Here is a 19,978-nt window from a genome sequence, read left to right on the forward strand (position 1 = left end):
GTTGTTACCATCTTAAATACAACAACGGGTTTATCATTGGTTGTTACCATCTTAAATACAACAACGGGTTTATCATTCGTTGTTACCATCTTAAATACAACAATGGGTTTATCATTGGTTGTTACCATTTTAAATACAACAACGGGTTTATCATTGGTTGTTACCATCTTAAATACAGCAACGGGTTAATCTTTCGTTGTTATCATCTTAAATACAACAATGGGTTTTAATATCTTTCGTTGTTACCATCTTAAATACAACAACGGGTTTATCATTGGTTGTTACTATCTTAAATACAACAAAGGGTTTATCATTGGTTGTTACCATCTTAAATACAACAACGGGTTTATCATTGGTTGTTACCATCTTAAATACAACAACGGGTTCATCATTGGTTGTTACCATCTTAAATACAACAACGGGTTAATCATTGGTTGTTACCATCTTAAATACAACAACGGGTTTATCATTCGTTGTTACCATCTTAAATACAACAACGGGTATATCATTGGTTGTTACCATCTTAAATACAACAACGGGTTTATCTTTCGTTGTTATCATCTTAAATACAACAACGGGTTTATCATTGGTTATTACCATCTTAAATGCAACAACAGGTTTATCTTTCGTTGTTACAATCTTAAATACAACAACGGGTTTATCATTGGTTGTTACCAACTTAAATACAACAACGGGTTTATCATTGGTTGTTACCATCTTAAATACAACAACGGGTTTATCATTGGTTGTTACCATCTTAAATACAACAACGGGTTTATCATTCGTTGTTACCATCTTAAATACAACAACGGGTTTATCATTGGTTGTTACCATCTTAAATACAACAACGGGTTTATCTTTCGTTGTTACCATCTTAAATACAACAACGGATTTATCATTCGTTGTTAACATCTGAAATACAACAACGGTTTTATCATTGGTTGTTACCATCTTAAATACAACAACGGGTTTATCTTTCGTTGTTACCATCTTAAATACAACAACGGGTTTATCATTGGTTGTTACCATCTTAAAAACAACAACGGGTTTGTCATTCGTTGTTACCATCTTAAATAGACAGGAGAGTGAATTACTTGTAAACATCGCGAAACAAGGACTCTTTATAACACAAACTTGATTTAATCATAGATGTATAAACCTAAACTTACACACGAGACCACAGATCTTACGAAGTTAAGTATACCTACACGGAATTCACATGCATATATCATATCAAAGTATACTTACACAAGCGACCAGCAAATCTAACTGAGCAAAGTGTACTTCTACGATCGACAACAAATCTAACTGAGCAAAGTGTACTTCTACGATCGACAACAAATCTAACTGAGCAAAGTGTACTTCTACGATCGACAACAAATCTAACGGAGCAAAGTGTACTTCTACGATCGACAACAAATCTAACTGAGCAAAGTGTACTTCTACGATCGACAACAAATCTAACGGAGCAAAGTGTACTTCTACGATCGACAACAAATCTAACGGAGCAAAGTGTACTTCTACGATCGACAACAAATCTAACGGAGCAAAGTGTACTTCTACGATCGACAACAAATCTAACGGAGCAAAGTGTACTTCTACGATCGACAACAAATCTAACGGAGCAAAGTGTTTGTTGCTCGTGTAAGTACACTTTGCTCTGTTAGTTTTGTGTGTTGTTCGTGTAAGTACACTTTGCTCTGTTAGATTTGTTTGTCTCTAGAGTAAGTACACTTTGCTCTGTTAGTTTTGTGTGTTGTTCGTGTAAGTACACTTTGCTCTGTTAGTTTTGTTTGTCTCTAGAGTAAGTACACTTTGCTCTGCTAGTTTTGTGTGTTGTTCGTGTAAGTACACTTTGCTCTGTTAGATTTGTTTGTCTCTAGAGTAAGTACACTTTGCTCTGTTAGTTTTGTGTGTTGTTCGTGTAAGTTTACCTTGCTCTGTTAGATTTGTTTGTCTCTAGAGTAAGTACACTTTGCTCTGCTAGTTTTGTGTGTTGTTCGTGTAAGTTTACCTTGCTCTGTTAGATTTGTTTGTCTCTAGAGTAAGTACACTTTGCTCTGTTAGTTTTGTGTGTTGTTCGTGTAAGTTTACCTTGCTCTGTTAGATTTGTTTGTCTCTAGAGTAAGTACACTTTGCTCATTTGTGTCGTTAGGTTGCTGTCTAATTGACGTATTTCGTATGTTGATGAATTTTTGTTCTTTGTGTCGTCATGTTTCTGTCTTGTTGATGTATTTCGTTTGTTGATGTATTTTTGTTCTTTGTGTCGTCATGTTTCTGTCTTGTTGATGTATTTCGTTTGTTGGTGTATTTTGGTTATTTGTGTCGTCATGTTTCTGTCTAATTGACGTATTTCGTATGTAGATGAATTTTTCTTTTTTGTGGTGTCATGTTTCTGTCTTGTTGATGTATTTCGTTTGTTCTTGTATTTTAGTTATTTGTGTCGTCAGGTTTCTGTCTTATTGACGTATTTCGTATGCTGATGTATTTTTGTTATTTATGTCGTCATTTTTCTGTCTAGTTGACCTTGTATTTTGTTGTTTTTTTGTGTCGTCAGGTTGCTGTCTAATTGACGTAAATCGTATGCTGATGAATTGTTGTTCTTTGTGTCGTTAGGGTTCTGTCGCATTGACTTATTTCTTTTGTCGATGTATGTTGGTTATGTGTGTCGTCCGGTTGCTGTCTAAATGACCTTTTCGTATGTTGATGTATTTAAGATTTTTGTGTCGTGAGGTTGCTGTCTAATTGACGTACTGTGTATGTTGATGTATTTTGGTTATTTATGTCGTCAGGCTGATGTCAAATTTACGTCTTTCGTATATTTTGGTTATTTGTGTCGTCAGGTTACTGTCTAATTGACATATAACATATAAGCGAACAGAAACTGATTAAACAAAAAAGGTACATATTTTGATTTTCATATGTTAGTTTTTCTTGCTTTAAAAGTGTGCAACGTAACAAAACTGATCTTCGTGAATGCTAAACTTATTTGTATGAAAACTAGAGGATCTACAGAGCCTGCGTCGCTCACCTTGGTCTATGTGAATATTAAACAAAGGACCCAAATGGATTCATGAGAAAATTGTCTTTTGGTTATGTGTTTGTAGATCTTACTTTACTGAACATTATTGCTGCTTACAATTATCTCTATCTATAATGAACTTGGCCCAGTAGTTACAGTGGAAAATGTTAGTAAAAATTTACAAATTTTATGAAAATTGTTAAAAAATGACTATGAAGGGCAATAACTCCTTAGGGGGTCAATTGACCATTTTGGTCATGTTGAATTATTTTTAGGTCTTACTTGGCTGTACATTATTGCAGTTTACAGTTTATCTCTATCTATAATAATATTCAAGATAATAACCAAAAACGGCAAAATTTCCTTCAAATTACCAATTCAGGGACAGCAACCTAACAATGGGTTGTCCGATTCATCTATAAATTTCAGGGCGAATAGATCTTGACCTGATAAACAATTTGACCAAATGTCAGATTTGCTCTAAATGCTTTGGTTTTTGAGATATAAGCCAAAAACTGCATTTTACCCCTATGTTCTATGTTTAACCATGGCGGTCATCTTGGTTGGTTGGCCGGGTCACCGGACATATTTTTAAACTAGATACCCCAATGATGATTGTGGTCAACTTTGGTTTAATTTGGTCCAGTAGTTTCAGAGGAGAAGATTTTTGTAAAAGTTAACGACGACGGACGACGACGATGACGGACGCCGGGCGCCAAGTGATGAGAAAGCTCACTTGGCCCTTCGGGCTAGGTGAGCTTAAAAGGCATTTAGTCCTAAATTGAAGTCAAATATACTATCGTGATATATGTATCTGACTTGCTAAAAGAATAAATTACAAAAAGGAAAATTTGGGTTAAAAATGGATAATAAATAAAAGATCAAATGAGTTTTGGTTGGATAATACATTTAAGTTTTATATTTTCACCGCAAACTGGATGCATATTGTTTTAACATTAAAGTTCTTTATTGTCAATACAGTTCTTTCGTGGTTTTACAGACAAAAACACATCAGTATGAATAAGAATGCAATGATAGTTGTTGTTATTTCGTCATGTTGATGGGATATCGATACAATGTCTTGGTCTTCTCATCCTGTCGGACCATATTTTTTAATAAGTGGTACCATTGGTTTGTAACTTTACTGGCGATCAACTCCGTCGATCGAATATCATTACTCGATATTGTTTGGTGTCATTGATAAAATCTTTGTGTCAATAATGAAACGTGACTCTCTGGTCTTTGATGTTAAAATGCTAACATCTTCTCGTCCCTTTTCACACATAAAAATGTCGTTTTCAGAGGGCAAAACATATAGCGAGTTCAATATCTCGTGACTGGACTAGACGGATTAAGAAAAAATATACCGCTCAACTGTATCAAGGATTTGATATGTATAAATATGTGCAACTTAACTTTTTTGTCAAGATGTATTTCCCGCCGAGATATTCATTTGGCATCCAACTTAACGTTGAAGTTAGTTTTTCAGACTATTATTAAAAAAAATAACTTCCGTAAGTTTCAGTTTGTGATCAATTGCCAGTCAAATGTAAAAAAAAAACCTCATCATAGATACCAGCAGCCAGATGAGTTAAGCAAGAGTAGAGACAAGTGCATTAAAAAACACAAAATCAGGAATAGATAAATACATTTAGATAGATTAATCTTATTTCATATAGGGGACCCTTCATAGGCTTAGTCAGTATATTAATTTTTATATCAAACAATTACAATAGACAATACACAATAGAAAAAAAAACAAAAAAAACATGAACTATGAATTGAGTAAATAAGATATGGAGTCACGTAAACCATTATGTTTTGTGTTTATGGACCATGCACCAGAAGCAGCATCATATCCATTATAAAAATAGTTTTTGAGTCAAGTAATTTCTTGTGGCTGATGCATCTGAACAAATAGTATTGGTGTTCATATACAGGAATTACCAAGGGCAGATGTTTGAAGGATAAAGATGATTTCCAATTGATCTCGAGAACACGATCACCAGGTATTAGTTGATACAGGAGATTGACGATTAATCTGGACGACAAAAAGTCAAGCTAACAATAAATTGTCTGATAATGGTGATTTCCGATTGATCCCGAAAACATGATAACCAAGCATTGTCTGATAATAGTGATTTCCGATTGATCTCTAGAAATTAATAATCAGATATTGTCTGATAATTGTTATTTTCAATTGATCCCAAGCACATGATGACCAGACATTGTCTTATACTGGTTAATTCTGATTGCATACTCTGGCAATTGTTATATTATAGTTCGTTTCAGCGTGTGTTACATTTTAGTGTTGTGTTTCTGTTGTGTCGTAGTTCTCCTGTTATATTTGATGTGTTTCCTTCAGTTTAAGTTTGGAAAACCGGATTTGTTTTTTTTCTCAATTAATTTATGACTTTCGAACAGCGGTATACTACTGTTGGCTTTATTTAACTCAATATTCTTTTTCTTCTGCAAACAACAACGAACATCATTTGAAAAACACAGTTCACTATATCCATGGTAATGTAAAAAGAGGTCCAACCGATTAAAAGTATCTGTGCAATATCATATGTGTTATCATAAACTTACACTCAAAAGTTCAACACGCACACATTGCAATAGATTTGTCTCTTCATGGTTTATTGCTTGTTTTCATTTTGGTAAAACAAAACAAACCAGGTGCTCCGCAGGGCGCAGCTTTATACGACCGCAGAGGTCGAACCCTGAACAGTTGGGGCAAGTATGAACAAAACATTCAAGTGTGATACAGCTCTGAATTTGGATTGTGATCAAATTTTTGACATTACATGGTTTTTTTTTTACACAAAACAAATGTCAAGATTTTACAAATCAATTAAAGATTTCTTCTTCCAACTTTTTAAATCTAAAATTAAATAGTTGACACAACATAGGTTTCTGACACAGAATGAATGTGGTTTGAGCAATTCACTATGCTGTTGAATATTAATCCTCTCAAAAAAATGTTTGAAGAAATTTTCTTTTTATTTATGAAATCTGAAATGAGAAAAACTTATACCCCTCCCCCCCACCTTTTTTTCACATCCCCGTCTCCCTTTTTCCAAAACTGATATCAATTCAAATTTCTAATGGAGTTTGCAACAATAACTACTCTTTTAAATACATCATAAAATATTAAAATGTGAAATAAAGTGCTTGTTATCACTGAATGGTAAAGATTGGTTGGTAGTAAAAGTGAATATACATTGTTTATTGTATAAAACAATAAAAAAAACTTCATCAGCAACATTTTATATTGGCAAATTTCCAATGAAGTTACTTACATAAAGTTATTGGCAAATAAAAATAGAAAATGACATCATAGTCATGTCTGGCAAATGTCCAACATACATTATCTAAAAACATTTTAGATAAGATAAGGAAAAAAAGCTTCATCAGCAACATTTTAAATTGGCAAATTTCCAATGAAGTTATTTACATAAAGTTATTGGCAAATAAAAATAGAAAATGACATCATAGTCATGTCTGGCAAATTTCCAACTTATATTATCAACTACTATTCTAAACAAAGAAAGATAACTCCAATTGAAAATTAATTGCTATTGCACAATATTGTGCAATTAGATATTTCTTGCTATTGTGCAATACTGTGCAATTGAAAATTTCTTGCTATTGCACGATACTTGATATGGAATCCTGATTTGGACCAACTTGAAAACTGGGCCCGAAATCAAAAATCAAAGTACATATTTAGATAAAGCATATCAAATAAGCCCAAGAATTTAATTTTTGTTAAAATCAAACTTAGTTTAATTTTGGACCCTTTGGACCTTAATGTAGACCAATTTGAAAACTGGACCAAAAATTAAGAATCTACATACACAGTTAGATTTGGCATATCAAAAAACCCATTTATTCAATTTTTGATGAAATCAAACAAAGTTTAATTTTGGACCCCCATTTGGACCAACTTGAAAACTAGGCCAATAATTAAAAATCTAAGTACATTTTTAAATTCAGCATATCAAAGAACCCCAAGGATTCATTTTTTGTTAAAATCAAACTAAGTTTAATTTTGAACCCTTTGGACCTTAATGTAGACCAATTTGAAAACGGGACCAAAAATTAAGAATCTACATACATAGTTAGATTTGGCATATCAAAGAACCCCAATTATTCAATTTTTGATGAAATCACACAAAGTTCAATTTTGGACCCTTTGGGCCCCTTAGGGACGACATCAAAAGATCAATGTAAGATAAAAAACTTAATTCAAATAGTTTGGGGGTAAGGGGGTTGAACAGCTGCAAGATTTGGTTATCCGACATTGATTTTTACATATATCCATATGGGTCAATCAATTTTTCGCAAATTAAGTTAAGAGGGGGGTGGGGGGGGGGGGGGGGGTCAGTGAAAAAACTATGTGAATTAAGTTTTTTATCCTTCATTGAACTTTTGATGTCGTCCCTTATTCCTAAACTGTTAGGACCAAAACTCCCAAAATCAAACACAACCTTCCTTTTATGGTAAAATAATGCTTATTTGGGCCCCTTTTTGGCCCCTAATTCATAAACTGTTGTGACCTCAACTCCAAAAATCAATCCCAACCTTCCTTTTGTGGTCATAAACCTTGTGTTAAAATTTCATTGATTTCTATTTACTTATACTAAAGTTATTGTGCGAAAACCAAGAATAATGCTTATTTGGGCCCTTTTTTGGCCCTTAATTCCTAAACTGTTGGAACGAAAACTCCCAAAATCAATCCCAACCTTCCTTTTGTGGTCATAAACCTTGTGTTAAAATTTCATTGATTTCTGTTCACTTTTACTAAAGTTAGAGTGCAAAAACTAAAAGTATTCGGACGACGACGAAGACGACGCCAACGTGATAGCAATATACGACCAAAAAATTTAAATTTTTGCGGTCGTATAAAAACAAAACAAAAACTGGCAAATATTTCAAGCAATACATTGAATTATTAAGACTATCAAACAACTATATTTTTTTAATTTTCCTTTTATTATGAATGAAATAAGACGGTGGAAAGATGTAAAAAAAAATATGGGATAAACACATAACAAAACAATATTCCATCCATAAAGGGGTGCCTAGATAATAAAGCTGTGAATATATATAGCATCAACACCTGATGCCTTATGGACAAATATTTCTTATATCTTTCTCATGAAAAACAAAGAGAAAATGCTTTCTTGTTTTGTCTTATGCTTCTCACGGCATTATACAAGTTTTCTTGATTTCACTGTAAGAATACTTATAGATACAAGTTTATAAAGTTTCCCACATATTTATTAAAGTATGTAAATAGCGATTATATGAGTTGTTTGTTATAAGCAATATTAATATTACAGTATTTACTGCATGTGAATATTTTTGAAAAAAAACAGTAATTATACAGTCACACATTGGTCAAATCTTTAACATTAGTCCAATATTTTCCACTTGATTCACATTCTTCATCTTGCTGTCTATAGTTTTATGAATAGATAGTTTCAACCTGAATTGACAGATTTATGTTTCTATTATACATGTTATAGATGATCGACTTCAAATCTGTTACTTTGGTAGACTGTGTTCTTCTTATGATATGTTTCTCTATTGTGGTTGAACTTTGATTTAGTGCTCAATGTCAACTTCAATCGTCATCCCTAAAATAAAATTAAAAGCTACTAATTGAACGATTGTTGTTATTTAATGTCCAGTGGCATTTGTATAATGCACATTTACTGATTAGGACAAGAATAATTTACCAAAGTGCAATTGGTATGTCATTTAATAGGTGCTCCATTTTTTACTGTCGGTTTAAAGAAGACTAAACATGATAATATTTATATTCCTGAGTTACCCTTGTTATAACTGTTTCAAATTATACTTCAAATATTTATCAATGGCAAAATCAGTAGGCGAAGTTAGAATGACTACTCATATCAGGTAACGGAACGCATAAAATATATCGCAACAGGGTCTTAGCAAATCTCAACTTTAATAAATTGTTAAGTCTACATACACTTATATTTTAATACAAACAAGTCTTCATTAACCCTTATTCTTTTACAAACAAGTCTAGTTATGGTCATTGTCATTTCTAGGAAATCACGAAAATAGCCCAGATTATATTAATGGATATTAAAAAGTACATTACAGGAAAAAACGAAAAAGGCTAAGAAATACAAAAAAAAAAACTGTTAAAAACATATGTACCTGATATTTCATTTTCAATTGATTTCACTTCCTCTTTAGAAATAGATTTAGCCAGAATTTCCTTCAGACGATCTGTATACAGCTTTGTTGGTGTGTTATGGCGATCAAATCTTTTTAAAAGGTCACTTGATATATTACTTAATTCATTGAAACGCATGTCGTCAAGTTTAAATAGCTGAGAATGTTGTAATTCGTTTCTTGTAAGTCTTATGCGCTCAATATCATCTCCAATAGCTATGTCCGTATTCTTAAAATCTTGCCAACATCCTCCCCATGGTCCAGGATGACATCGTGGGTGGTTTGAATTACTTGGAACATGTTTATTAAGTTTCCTGTGTTCACTGTATAAGTATGTTATATCACAATCACACCTTGGACGTAGATGTGGTTTATCTGGTTTTAATAGATCATATAAAACATCAGCAAAAATATTCAATGCTATCATTCCCATCTTTGTAAAATTAAATTCCTCTTCTGTGAACTGGAAAGAATATTAGAGTTAAGAATTATGATGTTAAACACGAACAAGATAATCTACAATAAAACTTCACATACGTTTTGGTTGAATCAATTGACAGTAAACTTGGTCAAGTACTCACAGAAGTTTTAGCAAGAAAACAAAAACATCAACAGTTTATATAAATAAGTAAAACTAAGGAGCTGGCACCAAAGCCGAAACTAACTTTTGCTCAATTGGAGAAATCTGTGAATAATGTTTCAAAATAATTATTGACAAAATCTTCCTGATAATATTTCAGAAATAGTTTGTTTTGGTATCAATGATAAGGAAACAGTGTCAAATTTATGTTTTTTTTTCTTACATAGGAAAACCATAATAATTAAACACATGTATCATTTATTGATATTTTTTAGCATCTGGTCTAACAATTTAAAACATTCATGATAATATGATTGCTTCAACTTAACTAACAGCAGTATGATGACTATCAAAGGTTCCACAAAGGCAAATGTTGAACCGAAAATAATGACAAAAAGGATTTGTGGTGATGAAAAAAAAGTAAAATCACAAAAATACTTAACTCTGAGGAAAATTCAATCGTAAAGTCCATAATCAAATGGCAAAATTAAATGACAAAACATATCAAAAACGAATGGACAACAACTGGAATATTCCTGACTTGGTACAGGCATGTTCAAATGTAGAAAATGGTGGATTGAACCTGGTTTTATAGACATGTAAGAATTCAACAATTCTATTTCAAGCGTTTGAATTTACATTCTTAAATTAATTCACTTAATTTTTGTGGAAGTCAACATTTGTTCAACTTTAACCATCGATAAAAGAACACTTACATTTAATTTTTTTAACATTTTTTTTCTTCTTTTATATATCATGTATATATCTAGTCATCATGGTCATTGTTCAATCTTTAATTTATTATGATATTGAATGGAAAAATGAACTTCTTCTGTTTTATCATTTCGATTTTTAGGAAATGAATATAGCACGAAAATACAAGGTGGTGTTACATACCTCTGCCGAAATGGCTGTTCCCGTTGCCCTTTCATTGACATTCGAAAACACCCTCTCACCAGCTTGGACACGGACACGTACCTCAAAATAAAAACAAGTATGCCATTCATTTTCAATAGAAAATAGGTGGTAATATTCATGAAAGGTTTACGCAGACAATTTGTCCATGTAGGTGGCACCTATTCTTTTATTCTATTTTGATAAAGATAGGTTGAATAATCGACATAGCCAAGCATGCAAGTATGTCTTAAGATAAAGATAGGTTGAACAATCGACATAGCCAAGCATGCAAGTATGTCTTAAGATAAAGATAGGTTGAACAATCGACATAGCCAAGCATGCAAGTATGTCTTATGATAAAGATAGGTTGAATAATTGACATAGCCAAGCATGCAAGTATGTCTTAAGATAAAGATAGGTTGAATAATCGACATAGCCAAGATTGCAAGTATGTCTTAAGATAAAGATAGGTTGAATAATTGACATAGCCAAGCATGCAAGTATGTCTTAAGAAAAAGATAGGTTGAATAATCGACATAGCCAAGCATGCAAGTATGTCTTAAGATAAAGATAGGTTGAATAATCGACATAGCCAAGCATGCAAGTATGTCTTAAGATAAAGATAGGTTGAATAATCGACATAGCCAAGCATGCAAGTATGTCTTAAGATAAAGATAGGTTGAATAATCGACATAGCCAAGCATGCAAGTATGTCTTAAGATAAAGATAGGTTGAATAATCGACATAGCCAAGATTGCAAGTATGTCTTAAGATAAAGATAGGTTGAATAATTGACATAGCCAAGCATGCAAGTATGTCTTAAGATAAAGATAGGTTGAATAATCGACATAGCCAAGATTGCAAGTATGTCTTAAGATAAAGATAGGTTGAATAATTGACATAGCCAAGCATGCAAGTATGTCTTAAGATAAAGATAGGTTGAATAATCGACATAGCCAAGCATGCAAGTATGTCTTAAGATAAAGATAGGTTGAATAATCGACATAGCCAAGCATGCAAGTATGTCTTAAGATAAAGATAGGTTGAATAATCGACATAGCCAAGATTGCAAGTATGTCTTAAGATAAAGATAGGTTGAATAATCGACATAGCCAAGCATGCAAGTATGTCTTAAGATAAAGATAGGTTGAATAATTGACATAGCCAAGCATGCAAGTATGTCTTAAGATAAAGATAGGTTGAATAATTGACATAGCCAAGCATGCAAGTATGTCTTAAGATAAAGATAGGTTGAATAATCGACATAGCCAAGCATGCAAGTATGTCTTAACTCTTTGGCTATGTATGCATATTAGTAAAACAAGTTAGATTTCTCTTCAGAGATGAGTTACCTCATAAAACTGGAAATTAGTGTACAATTTGGAGTTTAGTATGGGGTTCATTATCACTGAACCAGTATACATTTGTTTAGGGGCCAGTTGAAGGACGTCTCCGGGTGCGAGAATTTCTCGTTGCATTGAAGACCTGTTGGTGACCTTCTGCTGTTGTCTGCTCTATGGTCGGGTTGTTGTCTCTTTGGCACATTCCCCATTTCCATCACAATTTTATTCCTATAAGTTTCATACAACTCAAGGAAATGTTTGTTTTTTTTTACATTCAGGGAAGAAGGTAAAAGGCGCAAAATCATAGAAATAGCCTACTCGGTCAGTAATGCTAAAATGCTAAAATGTGTAAAATGCTCAGTTAAGAGTATCATGATTTTATAACATGAATTGTCTCAATAGTTTGCATTTTGATGGAATGAACTATTACAAAGCATATAGTGTCCATCCAAAGACAATTGCTCGATTTGACGAATGCATGATATTTTCTCAAGAATTTGTTTTAAGTAAAATAAGTAATTGACATTGCACTTTATGTAATACTTACTACTAGTTATACAAATATGCTATACAATAAAATAATAGATTGTTACCTTGGTGGATTGAACTGTAGTTTGGGTTTGACTTGAGCTTTCGATTTGAAGATTAGATCTGGGAACATTTTCAGAACTCTGTGACAATAAAAAATATTTTTTAAACAAAAGTTAATAACCACTATCGGTTGACCACTACTACCTTATATTTAATTAAAACATCACTCTACTTAAATCTATGAATTATTAATGAAAATATATAATTAAATCATAAATTTTATGTGGTGAGAGCAAAGCTTTAACCCAATATAGAATTTACTTAACCCATATATATCGAAATCTAACATGACGTCCATTATACGCTTTGAGCATGTTGAGTACACACCCGTGGTAAAATATGAATATATTGTTCGGGCGGTTCCGATTGTACTCCCACGTCATATGTTTTTTTTGTGACATGCAAGTAATTAAGCTATCATTTAAAATCATTCAAACCTATCTAAATACGTTATTGTAATAGTTAAAGCATGCCACTAGTTCCATTTGCTCTGTTCTTTAACGTCTTAATAGTGCATTATTTATGGGAATGGCATTTTTTCCTTCACCGAGAGCGCCTCCATCAAAATGAATGGCCATATTCGTCCTATTAGAATAGAAATAATTCATGGGGGCTTGCTTTTATACTGATTTTACCACGGGTTTGCCCTTTATGCTGATATTTCACTCTCACTGTAAAATATTCAGCATAAAGAGCCAATTAACCCGTGGTAAAATTAGTATAAATTCAAGCCCCTATGAATTATTTCTTAAATAACAAACAGTAACACACTGACCTGTTAAAGTGCAAATAATATTTTTATCACTCAATAACTATAACTTTAGTACCCAGGAGAAAAGCAAGGAAAACTTTCATAGGATATAGGTAGATTGAAGGACTGAAAGATAGTAACCAGTGTACAATATAAATACACATTTTCTATATAGAATACATATAACATGTAAAATATGGATAAATCTTTAACTTACATCAGATGTTTTATGTTGTAGATCTAACCATTCACCAGTGAAGGTGTGTATAGTAGTACATGTCTTACAATAATATATGTTTTCCTGATCTTCACTTAAATCAAATGATCCTGTCACACACTCTGGTTTTGTTTGGCCACATTCCCACTTCAACTCAAATCTTACATTGGACATCTTGAATCTTGTACTTATTAACTTGCTTATTTCCTCTGTCACAAAGTCTGCAATATATTTGAACAAACCTCTTTCAACAGTGACTTGCTTCCCAAACTGCCAAATCTGAATTTGAATAATATTTGGACCTTTCATAATAAGTAATTTTCTCAATTTTGTCGTTTTCTGTAACTCAAAGACAGCTGAGCTTCTGAAAAGAGTAATTTGTATTTTCTGTTCCTTAGTGACAACTTCTGCAACGTTATATTTCCTGCACAGTGACGCAATTAAATGATTCATTAAATGAGGTGGTAGAAACCTAAACACATAACACAACCAGGTAGACTTAGTACATATGTTTTCCGTCACATTAAACATTTTATATATATCACATTCGGGTTCTGATTTAATCATACAAGGTAGATAATAGAGAGGTTTGTCATCACCAGCATCTCTTTGAGTTTCCGATGTGTTAGGACGTATAATGATATCAAATTTCTCCATTACATTCAGGATATGATCCTTGTGTTTGGAAAAAATGCTTTCACTTTTTCTAAATATGTCGTCTAAAACCTCGCTATGCAATTTGCCTCTACTATACAATTCTTTCCATTTGTTTTCATTTCTTATACTATTAGCACTAAATTTTTTGGCTGTGACAATACATCTAAAAACATTAGATAACCACTGTGTGTCTAAAATAATATAAGAAGGAAGATCATTGAAATAAACTAAGGCTCTGATCTCATGGTGAAATTCCAGGAACAATTTTAGTTCTTCATCATTGAGTGGCTGAGATGTATCAATAGCAATATTCTGAATTTCTTGAAAGGAAATAATAGGTAACACCTTCTTCTTTTCTTGAAGTCGTTTTTCAAGCTGAATAAATTTTAAAGGATAATCTGTATTCCATGTTCTCATTGTTCTTGCTAAACGTAGGATGTTTTCTCGTATTTGCTGGAATACACTGGGATCATCTTCTGTATTGGAAATGAAGTATGTTTGCCTGATATGTGTTAGTTCATCGTCTGAGATATTCTCTGCATACTTTGAAATATTTTTGCTGCATGCATCATCAATCTAAATAAAATAAAAATTGTCCTCTTATCTTTGTACATGCATGATGGGTTTATTGTACTATATCATATTTCAGAAATTGTTGAAAGATCTTTTGTAAACTATTAAAACGAATTGCTTTTCCTATAAACACTTTTAACCTTACAATGTGATAAAGCTTGCATTTATATATTGTCAATATATGTCATATGTGTTGGTCTGGTGAAACAGTAAAACAGGTATCTGTACAAATAAACACTTTGCTGTATGGGCTTTTCGCATTGTTGAAGGCTGTGCAGTGATATACACTTGTTAATTTCTGTGTCATTTGGTCTCTTTTGGAGAGTTGTCTCATTGGCAAACATACCACATCTTCTTTTTTATAAAAACATCTGACAACATTTGTAATTTCCAATACCTCTTCTACATCACAGATCAAGGCATCTTTCCAAGTGCCAACAATAACTATCGGTGGATCAAGATCATCTGATTTTCTCTTTTTGACATCAGATTTATTTCTGTCCTCTTCCAATCTACTGTAACAGTGTATTGAATCCATCCATAATTGGAATAAATCTACAAAGAAATGTGTAAAACATGTATACAGAATTCATATCATCATTCATTTAAGAAATGACTGTAATATTTTTTTCTGTCTATGAAGAAATAACATACAAAATTTGGTGCACACTGAATAACGTGCATGGCGGGTTATTTAACAGTGTGCACCACATTTTTTATGTTATTTTGATTAGACAGAAAAAATATTACAGTCATTTCTAATAATTTTATTCTCAATTCCATTTTAAACCGTAGAAAACCTTGAAAAAACGTTGATGACGTCACGGTCACATGACTAAATTAAGTCTATGGTCTGATAACAAAATAACGTCAGCCAATCAGAAGACGAGTTACCAGCAGATACAGTTTGTACCAGCAATGGAGGAACAAATTCACAAAAAAATAGTTATTACAAGATAACAAGTTGTCTGGCTCAAAAATAACATTTTATTTTCGGCTTTTACAAAGGACTGTGTCAATCATTTTCTTCTATTAATTGATTATTCACCTTTTTATTTACTGTTTCTATTTAACTGTATCATCAAAATCATTGCCAAAGAAATTATTTCAGATGTAATTTAAATGCATTGTTATATCATGGGAAGGAGGATTTCTTATCGTCGAGTTGCAAGTTGCGAGTTAAGATAGTCGAGTTGCGAGTTACAAAAGTCTAGTTGCGAGTTACAAAAGTCGAGTTGCGAGTTAAGAAAGTCGAGTTGCGAGTTACGAAAGTAGAGTTGCGAGTTCAGAAAGCCGAGTTGCGAGTTACAAAGTCGACTTGCGAGTTACAAAAGTCGAGTTACGAGTTAAGAAAGTCGAGTTGCGAGTTACAAAAGTCGAGTTGCGAGTTAAGAAAGTCGAGTTGCGAGTTAAGAAATTCGAGTTGCGAGTTACGAAAGTCGAGTTGCGAGTTAAAAAAGTCGAGTTGCGAGTTACAAAAGTCGAGTTGCGAGTTACAAAAGTCGAGTTGCGAGTTACAAAAGTCTAGTTGGGAGTTACGAAAGTCGAGTTGCGAGTTACAAAAATATTTTTGAGGATTGATTCACATTTGATAAACAAAGCATGCGTGTGTTAGTAATAAATTTGTCCTGGTAAAATATGTCTGGGCGGACAAATATTGCTATAGTATAAAGAGTCCATGGTTACAGAATTTACTAGTATATTTAGTCCGATGTTAGTAATTATATATATATCCCCAGACTAATTTTCCTATGTAATCATGTCCTATAAAATCCTATAATAAATTTAATTACATTTAAACCATGGAAATATATATGTTATGTTTTAGTAATGTTTAAGAGTTGCATAGTTATATTTTTGATAAAATTTATGTCCCCAGACTAATTTTCCTATGGAATCATGTCCATGTCATTAATAGTCTTAGGTTAAAATGTCAATGCCCTTAATTTTAAAAGGTGAATATGAATGTAATATGTTTTGATATTGTTAAAGACAAAACGAAAGAGTTGTGTATCAATCTGTTTAAGAAAATTTGTCTCCAGACTAATTTTCCTAGGAAATCATGTCCATGTCATTAACAATTCTAGGTTTAAATAGCCAAGCCCTTAGTTTTAAAGGTAACTATAAATGTAATATGTTTTGATATTGTTAAATAGTTGTGTATCAATTTTTTAAATAAATTTTATGTCCCCAGACTAATTTTCCTAGGAAATCATCCCCCGCCACATTATGTATGTATGTGCCTGTCCTAAGTCAGGAGCCTGTAATTCAGTGGTGGTCGTCTGTTCATGTGTTACATATTTGTTTTTCGTTCATTTTTTTTTTATGTAAATAAGACCGTTAGTTTTCTCGTTTGATTTGTTTTACATTGCCTTTCGGGGTCTTTTATAGCTGACTATGGGGTATGGTCTTTGCTCATTTATGAAGGCCGTACGGTGACCTATAGTTGTTAATTTCTGTGTCATTTTGGTTTCTTGCGGACAGTTGTCTCATTGACAATCATATCACATCTTCTTTTTCATATAATACGAATAACGTCGTTTATTTAGACCAAATTTATAATGACACTGAACAATATTGAAAGCAAATGGCAAATGGCACGCAATAAATCGGGCCTTCTTTATATACTAGCAGTTCGGATTCAGACGTACGAGTAACACACGACTGTTGTGCGACAGTCGTTCGACAGTGGCACGACAGTGACACGACAGTAACACGCATATTTCCATGACATGAAAATCTAAAAAATAGACCCAACAACTCACGATTGTCGTACGACAGTCGAACGACTTTCACAAGACTCACTTGCGACAAACCCACGACAGTATAATTACAATTTTTTTTCCTGTACTGTACCCATCGTGGAACCATCGTAGACATGTCGTAGCTGATGTGACCTCTCGAAATATTTTTTTGACATTTGATTTTGCACGACAACTTTTTTATTGATCTTCCACGACAAAAAATCGTACGATCTGTTGTGATCGGGGCTTTACATTTCGAACATCTCTATGGACGTCATGGCAGTATGGCTGTTACGTCCTGCATCGGGTGTTATTACCATAGTATCATCCTTAGTTTCCCGAATATGGAAAAATCCAAGTTGAATTCTTAGAAAACTAACGGAAACCGTTTTACTAATTCATTCATAATTGACAATCAAACGTGTGAACACTATATAATTTTAAACCTAAGTGACTCAGTTTTATAAATTACCCAATACCAAGGAGGAATACTTTAAAAAAATCTTATTCACGATGTAGCACTAAACATTTTAAATTTTCCAATTAAACCTTACCTGTAAAATGGCGCAAATGTAGTTTTTACAATAGTATCTTTGATGGCTACATGTATAGACCAAAGAATAAAATCGGGGAATGAGTCAAAGAGACAGCAACCCAACCAAAATATGCAATTCAACCGAAGGCCATTTGGTCTTCCACACAGCGAGAAATCACACACCTAGAGGGAGCCCCAAGCAGGCCCCGAAACACAGTGTTATATATTGTTAGATCAAGAATATTTACGCCATTCTATGCTCCTAAATATAAAGATGAACCAAAATAAAAAAAATATACAAGAGCAACAAAGGCTAAAGGTTCCTGACTTAGGTCAGACACAAAAATGCAGCGGGTTTAAACTTGTTTTATGCACGTACATTATTTCCCCTGTATCTCTAGCCAATGTAGACATATATAATTTTAACGTCCACAATTTTTAGTGTCACTGCCAAAAAATAAATTTTGCGGTCCCTAACGATTATTGCCAGGCTCGGCAACTCGACTTTCGTAACTTGCAACTCTACTTTCGTAACTCGCAACTCGACTTTCTTAACTCGCAACTCGACTTTCGTAACTCGCAACTCGACTTTCTTAACTCGCAACTCGACTTTCGTAACTCGCAACTCGGCTTTCGTAACTCGCAACTCGACTTTCTTAACTCGCAACTCGACTTTCTTAACTCGCAACTCTACTTTCTTAACTCGCAACTCGACTTTTTTTAACTCGCAACTCGACTTTCGTAACTTGCAACTCGACTTTCTTAACTCGCAACTCGACTTTCGTAACTCGCAACTCGACTTTCTTAACTCGCAACTCGACTTTCGTACCTCGCAACTCGACTTTTGTAACTTGCAACTCGATACTCGCAACTCGATACTCGACAACAAGTGAATCTCCATGGGAAGCAAGTTATGTATACTGTCTCTATTTGAAAATGTCTTCATTCTGTTTGAGCTTGTCTTACTAATTTTGTGCGTATGAGGTGCTTTTCTAGATAAAAATGATTAACCTTCATAAGGAATGCTCAAATTCAAAGATTCGAAAGCCAAATGTATAAGACCTCAACACGTTCAGAGCTGTATAACCAAAAGGCATATACTTATTAGAAAATTTCATCTAAAGTCAACTTAGACTGATAAAATTGGAACCTTAATTATCTCTTAATTTATCAAAATTGAGGAAATTCTCAGTCAGCCTTTAAATTCACACACAAAAAACAAATCCCAGTTTTATGGTTTTTCAGCACTCGAAATTATTTAATTCGTAAATAAGTCATGAATTGGAGGTTTAATACCTTACTCTGAGAAAACCTAATAAGCAATATCTATGGCATTTGTTGGTAAAAGGTTTTATTTTACCTTGACCTAATTTTCAAGTTTGTTTCTAAGAAACTATAAGCAACAAATCAACTATATTTTGTGTATCCAATGATTGTAAGGTGCATATGTATTTTGGTTTAGTTTATCTGACTTTGGCTTCATGTTCTTTAATTATGTTGAGTTATTGTGATACCTGTAGTAAAACTATATATTCAGATATTTAGGACTATCAACATAAAATCAATGAACATGCGAGACATTTCAGCGTGTTCACTCTTGTTATATCTGTTGTGTATCCCCTTTCCTATAATACAGTTGACATATTGCATATAGTATTAGACATTTGCGGAAACTCTCATACACCTACGATTGGGATTACAATTACACTTACAGGTTGCATTTAAATCATGGGTCATCTCAAAGTGAAAACATATAATACTGTTCCAAAACTAGATCCAACTCGTACGACTTTTTTCAATTTTTTAACATTGGGGTTTTACAAATTGTATCTAGGATATGTTGTTATCAAGG

At 33.1% G+C, this 19,978-nt stretch overlaps 1 protein-coding gene across 1 annotated transcript in view; it reads right to left on the reverse strand.

The window, feature by feature from the left end:
* Positions 1–8,286: 8,286 nt before the first annotated feature.
* Positions 8,287–19,978, reverse strand: part of LOC143084091 (uncharacterized) — a 51,096-nt gene continuing 39,404 nt past the window's right edge. Inside the window, exons 7-12 of the mRNA XM_076260497.1 lie at positions 15,245–15,402; positions 13,618–14,850; positions 12,652–12,729; positions 10,716–10,796; positions 9,221–9,701; positions 8,287–8,667 (exon numbers count right to left, since the gene is read on the reverse strand). Coding sequence (XP_076116612.1) covers positions 8,636–8,667; positions 9,221–9,701; positions 10,716–10,796; positions 12,652–12,729; positions 13,618–14,850; positions 15,245–15,402 — 2,063 coding nt within the window. The 3' untranslated portion in view covers positions 8,287–8,635. The remainder of the gene's footprint in view (positions 8,668–9,220; positions 9,702–10,715; positions 10,797–12,651; positions 12,730–13,617; positions 14,851–15,244; positions 15,403–19,978) is intronic.

The sequence above is a fragment of the Mytilus galloprovincialis genome, chromosome 7 (genome assembly GCF_965363235.1).
Source record: "Mytilus galloprovincialis chromosome 7, xbMytGall1.hap1.1, whole genome shotgun sequence".
In the NCBI taxonomy this organism is placed as follows: Eukaryota; Metazoa; Mollusca; class Bivalvia; order Mytilida; family Mytilidae; genus Mytilus; species Mytilus galloprovincialis.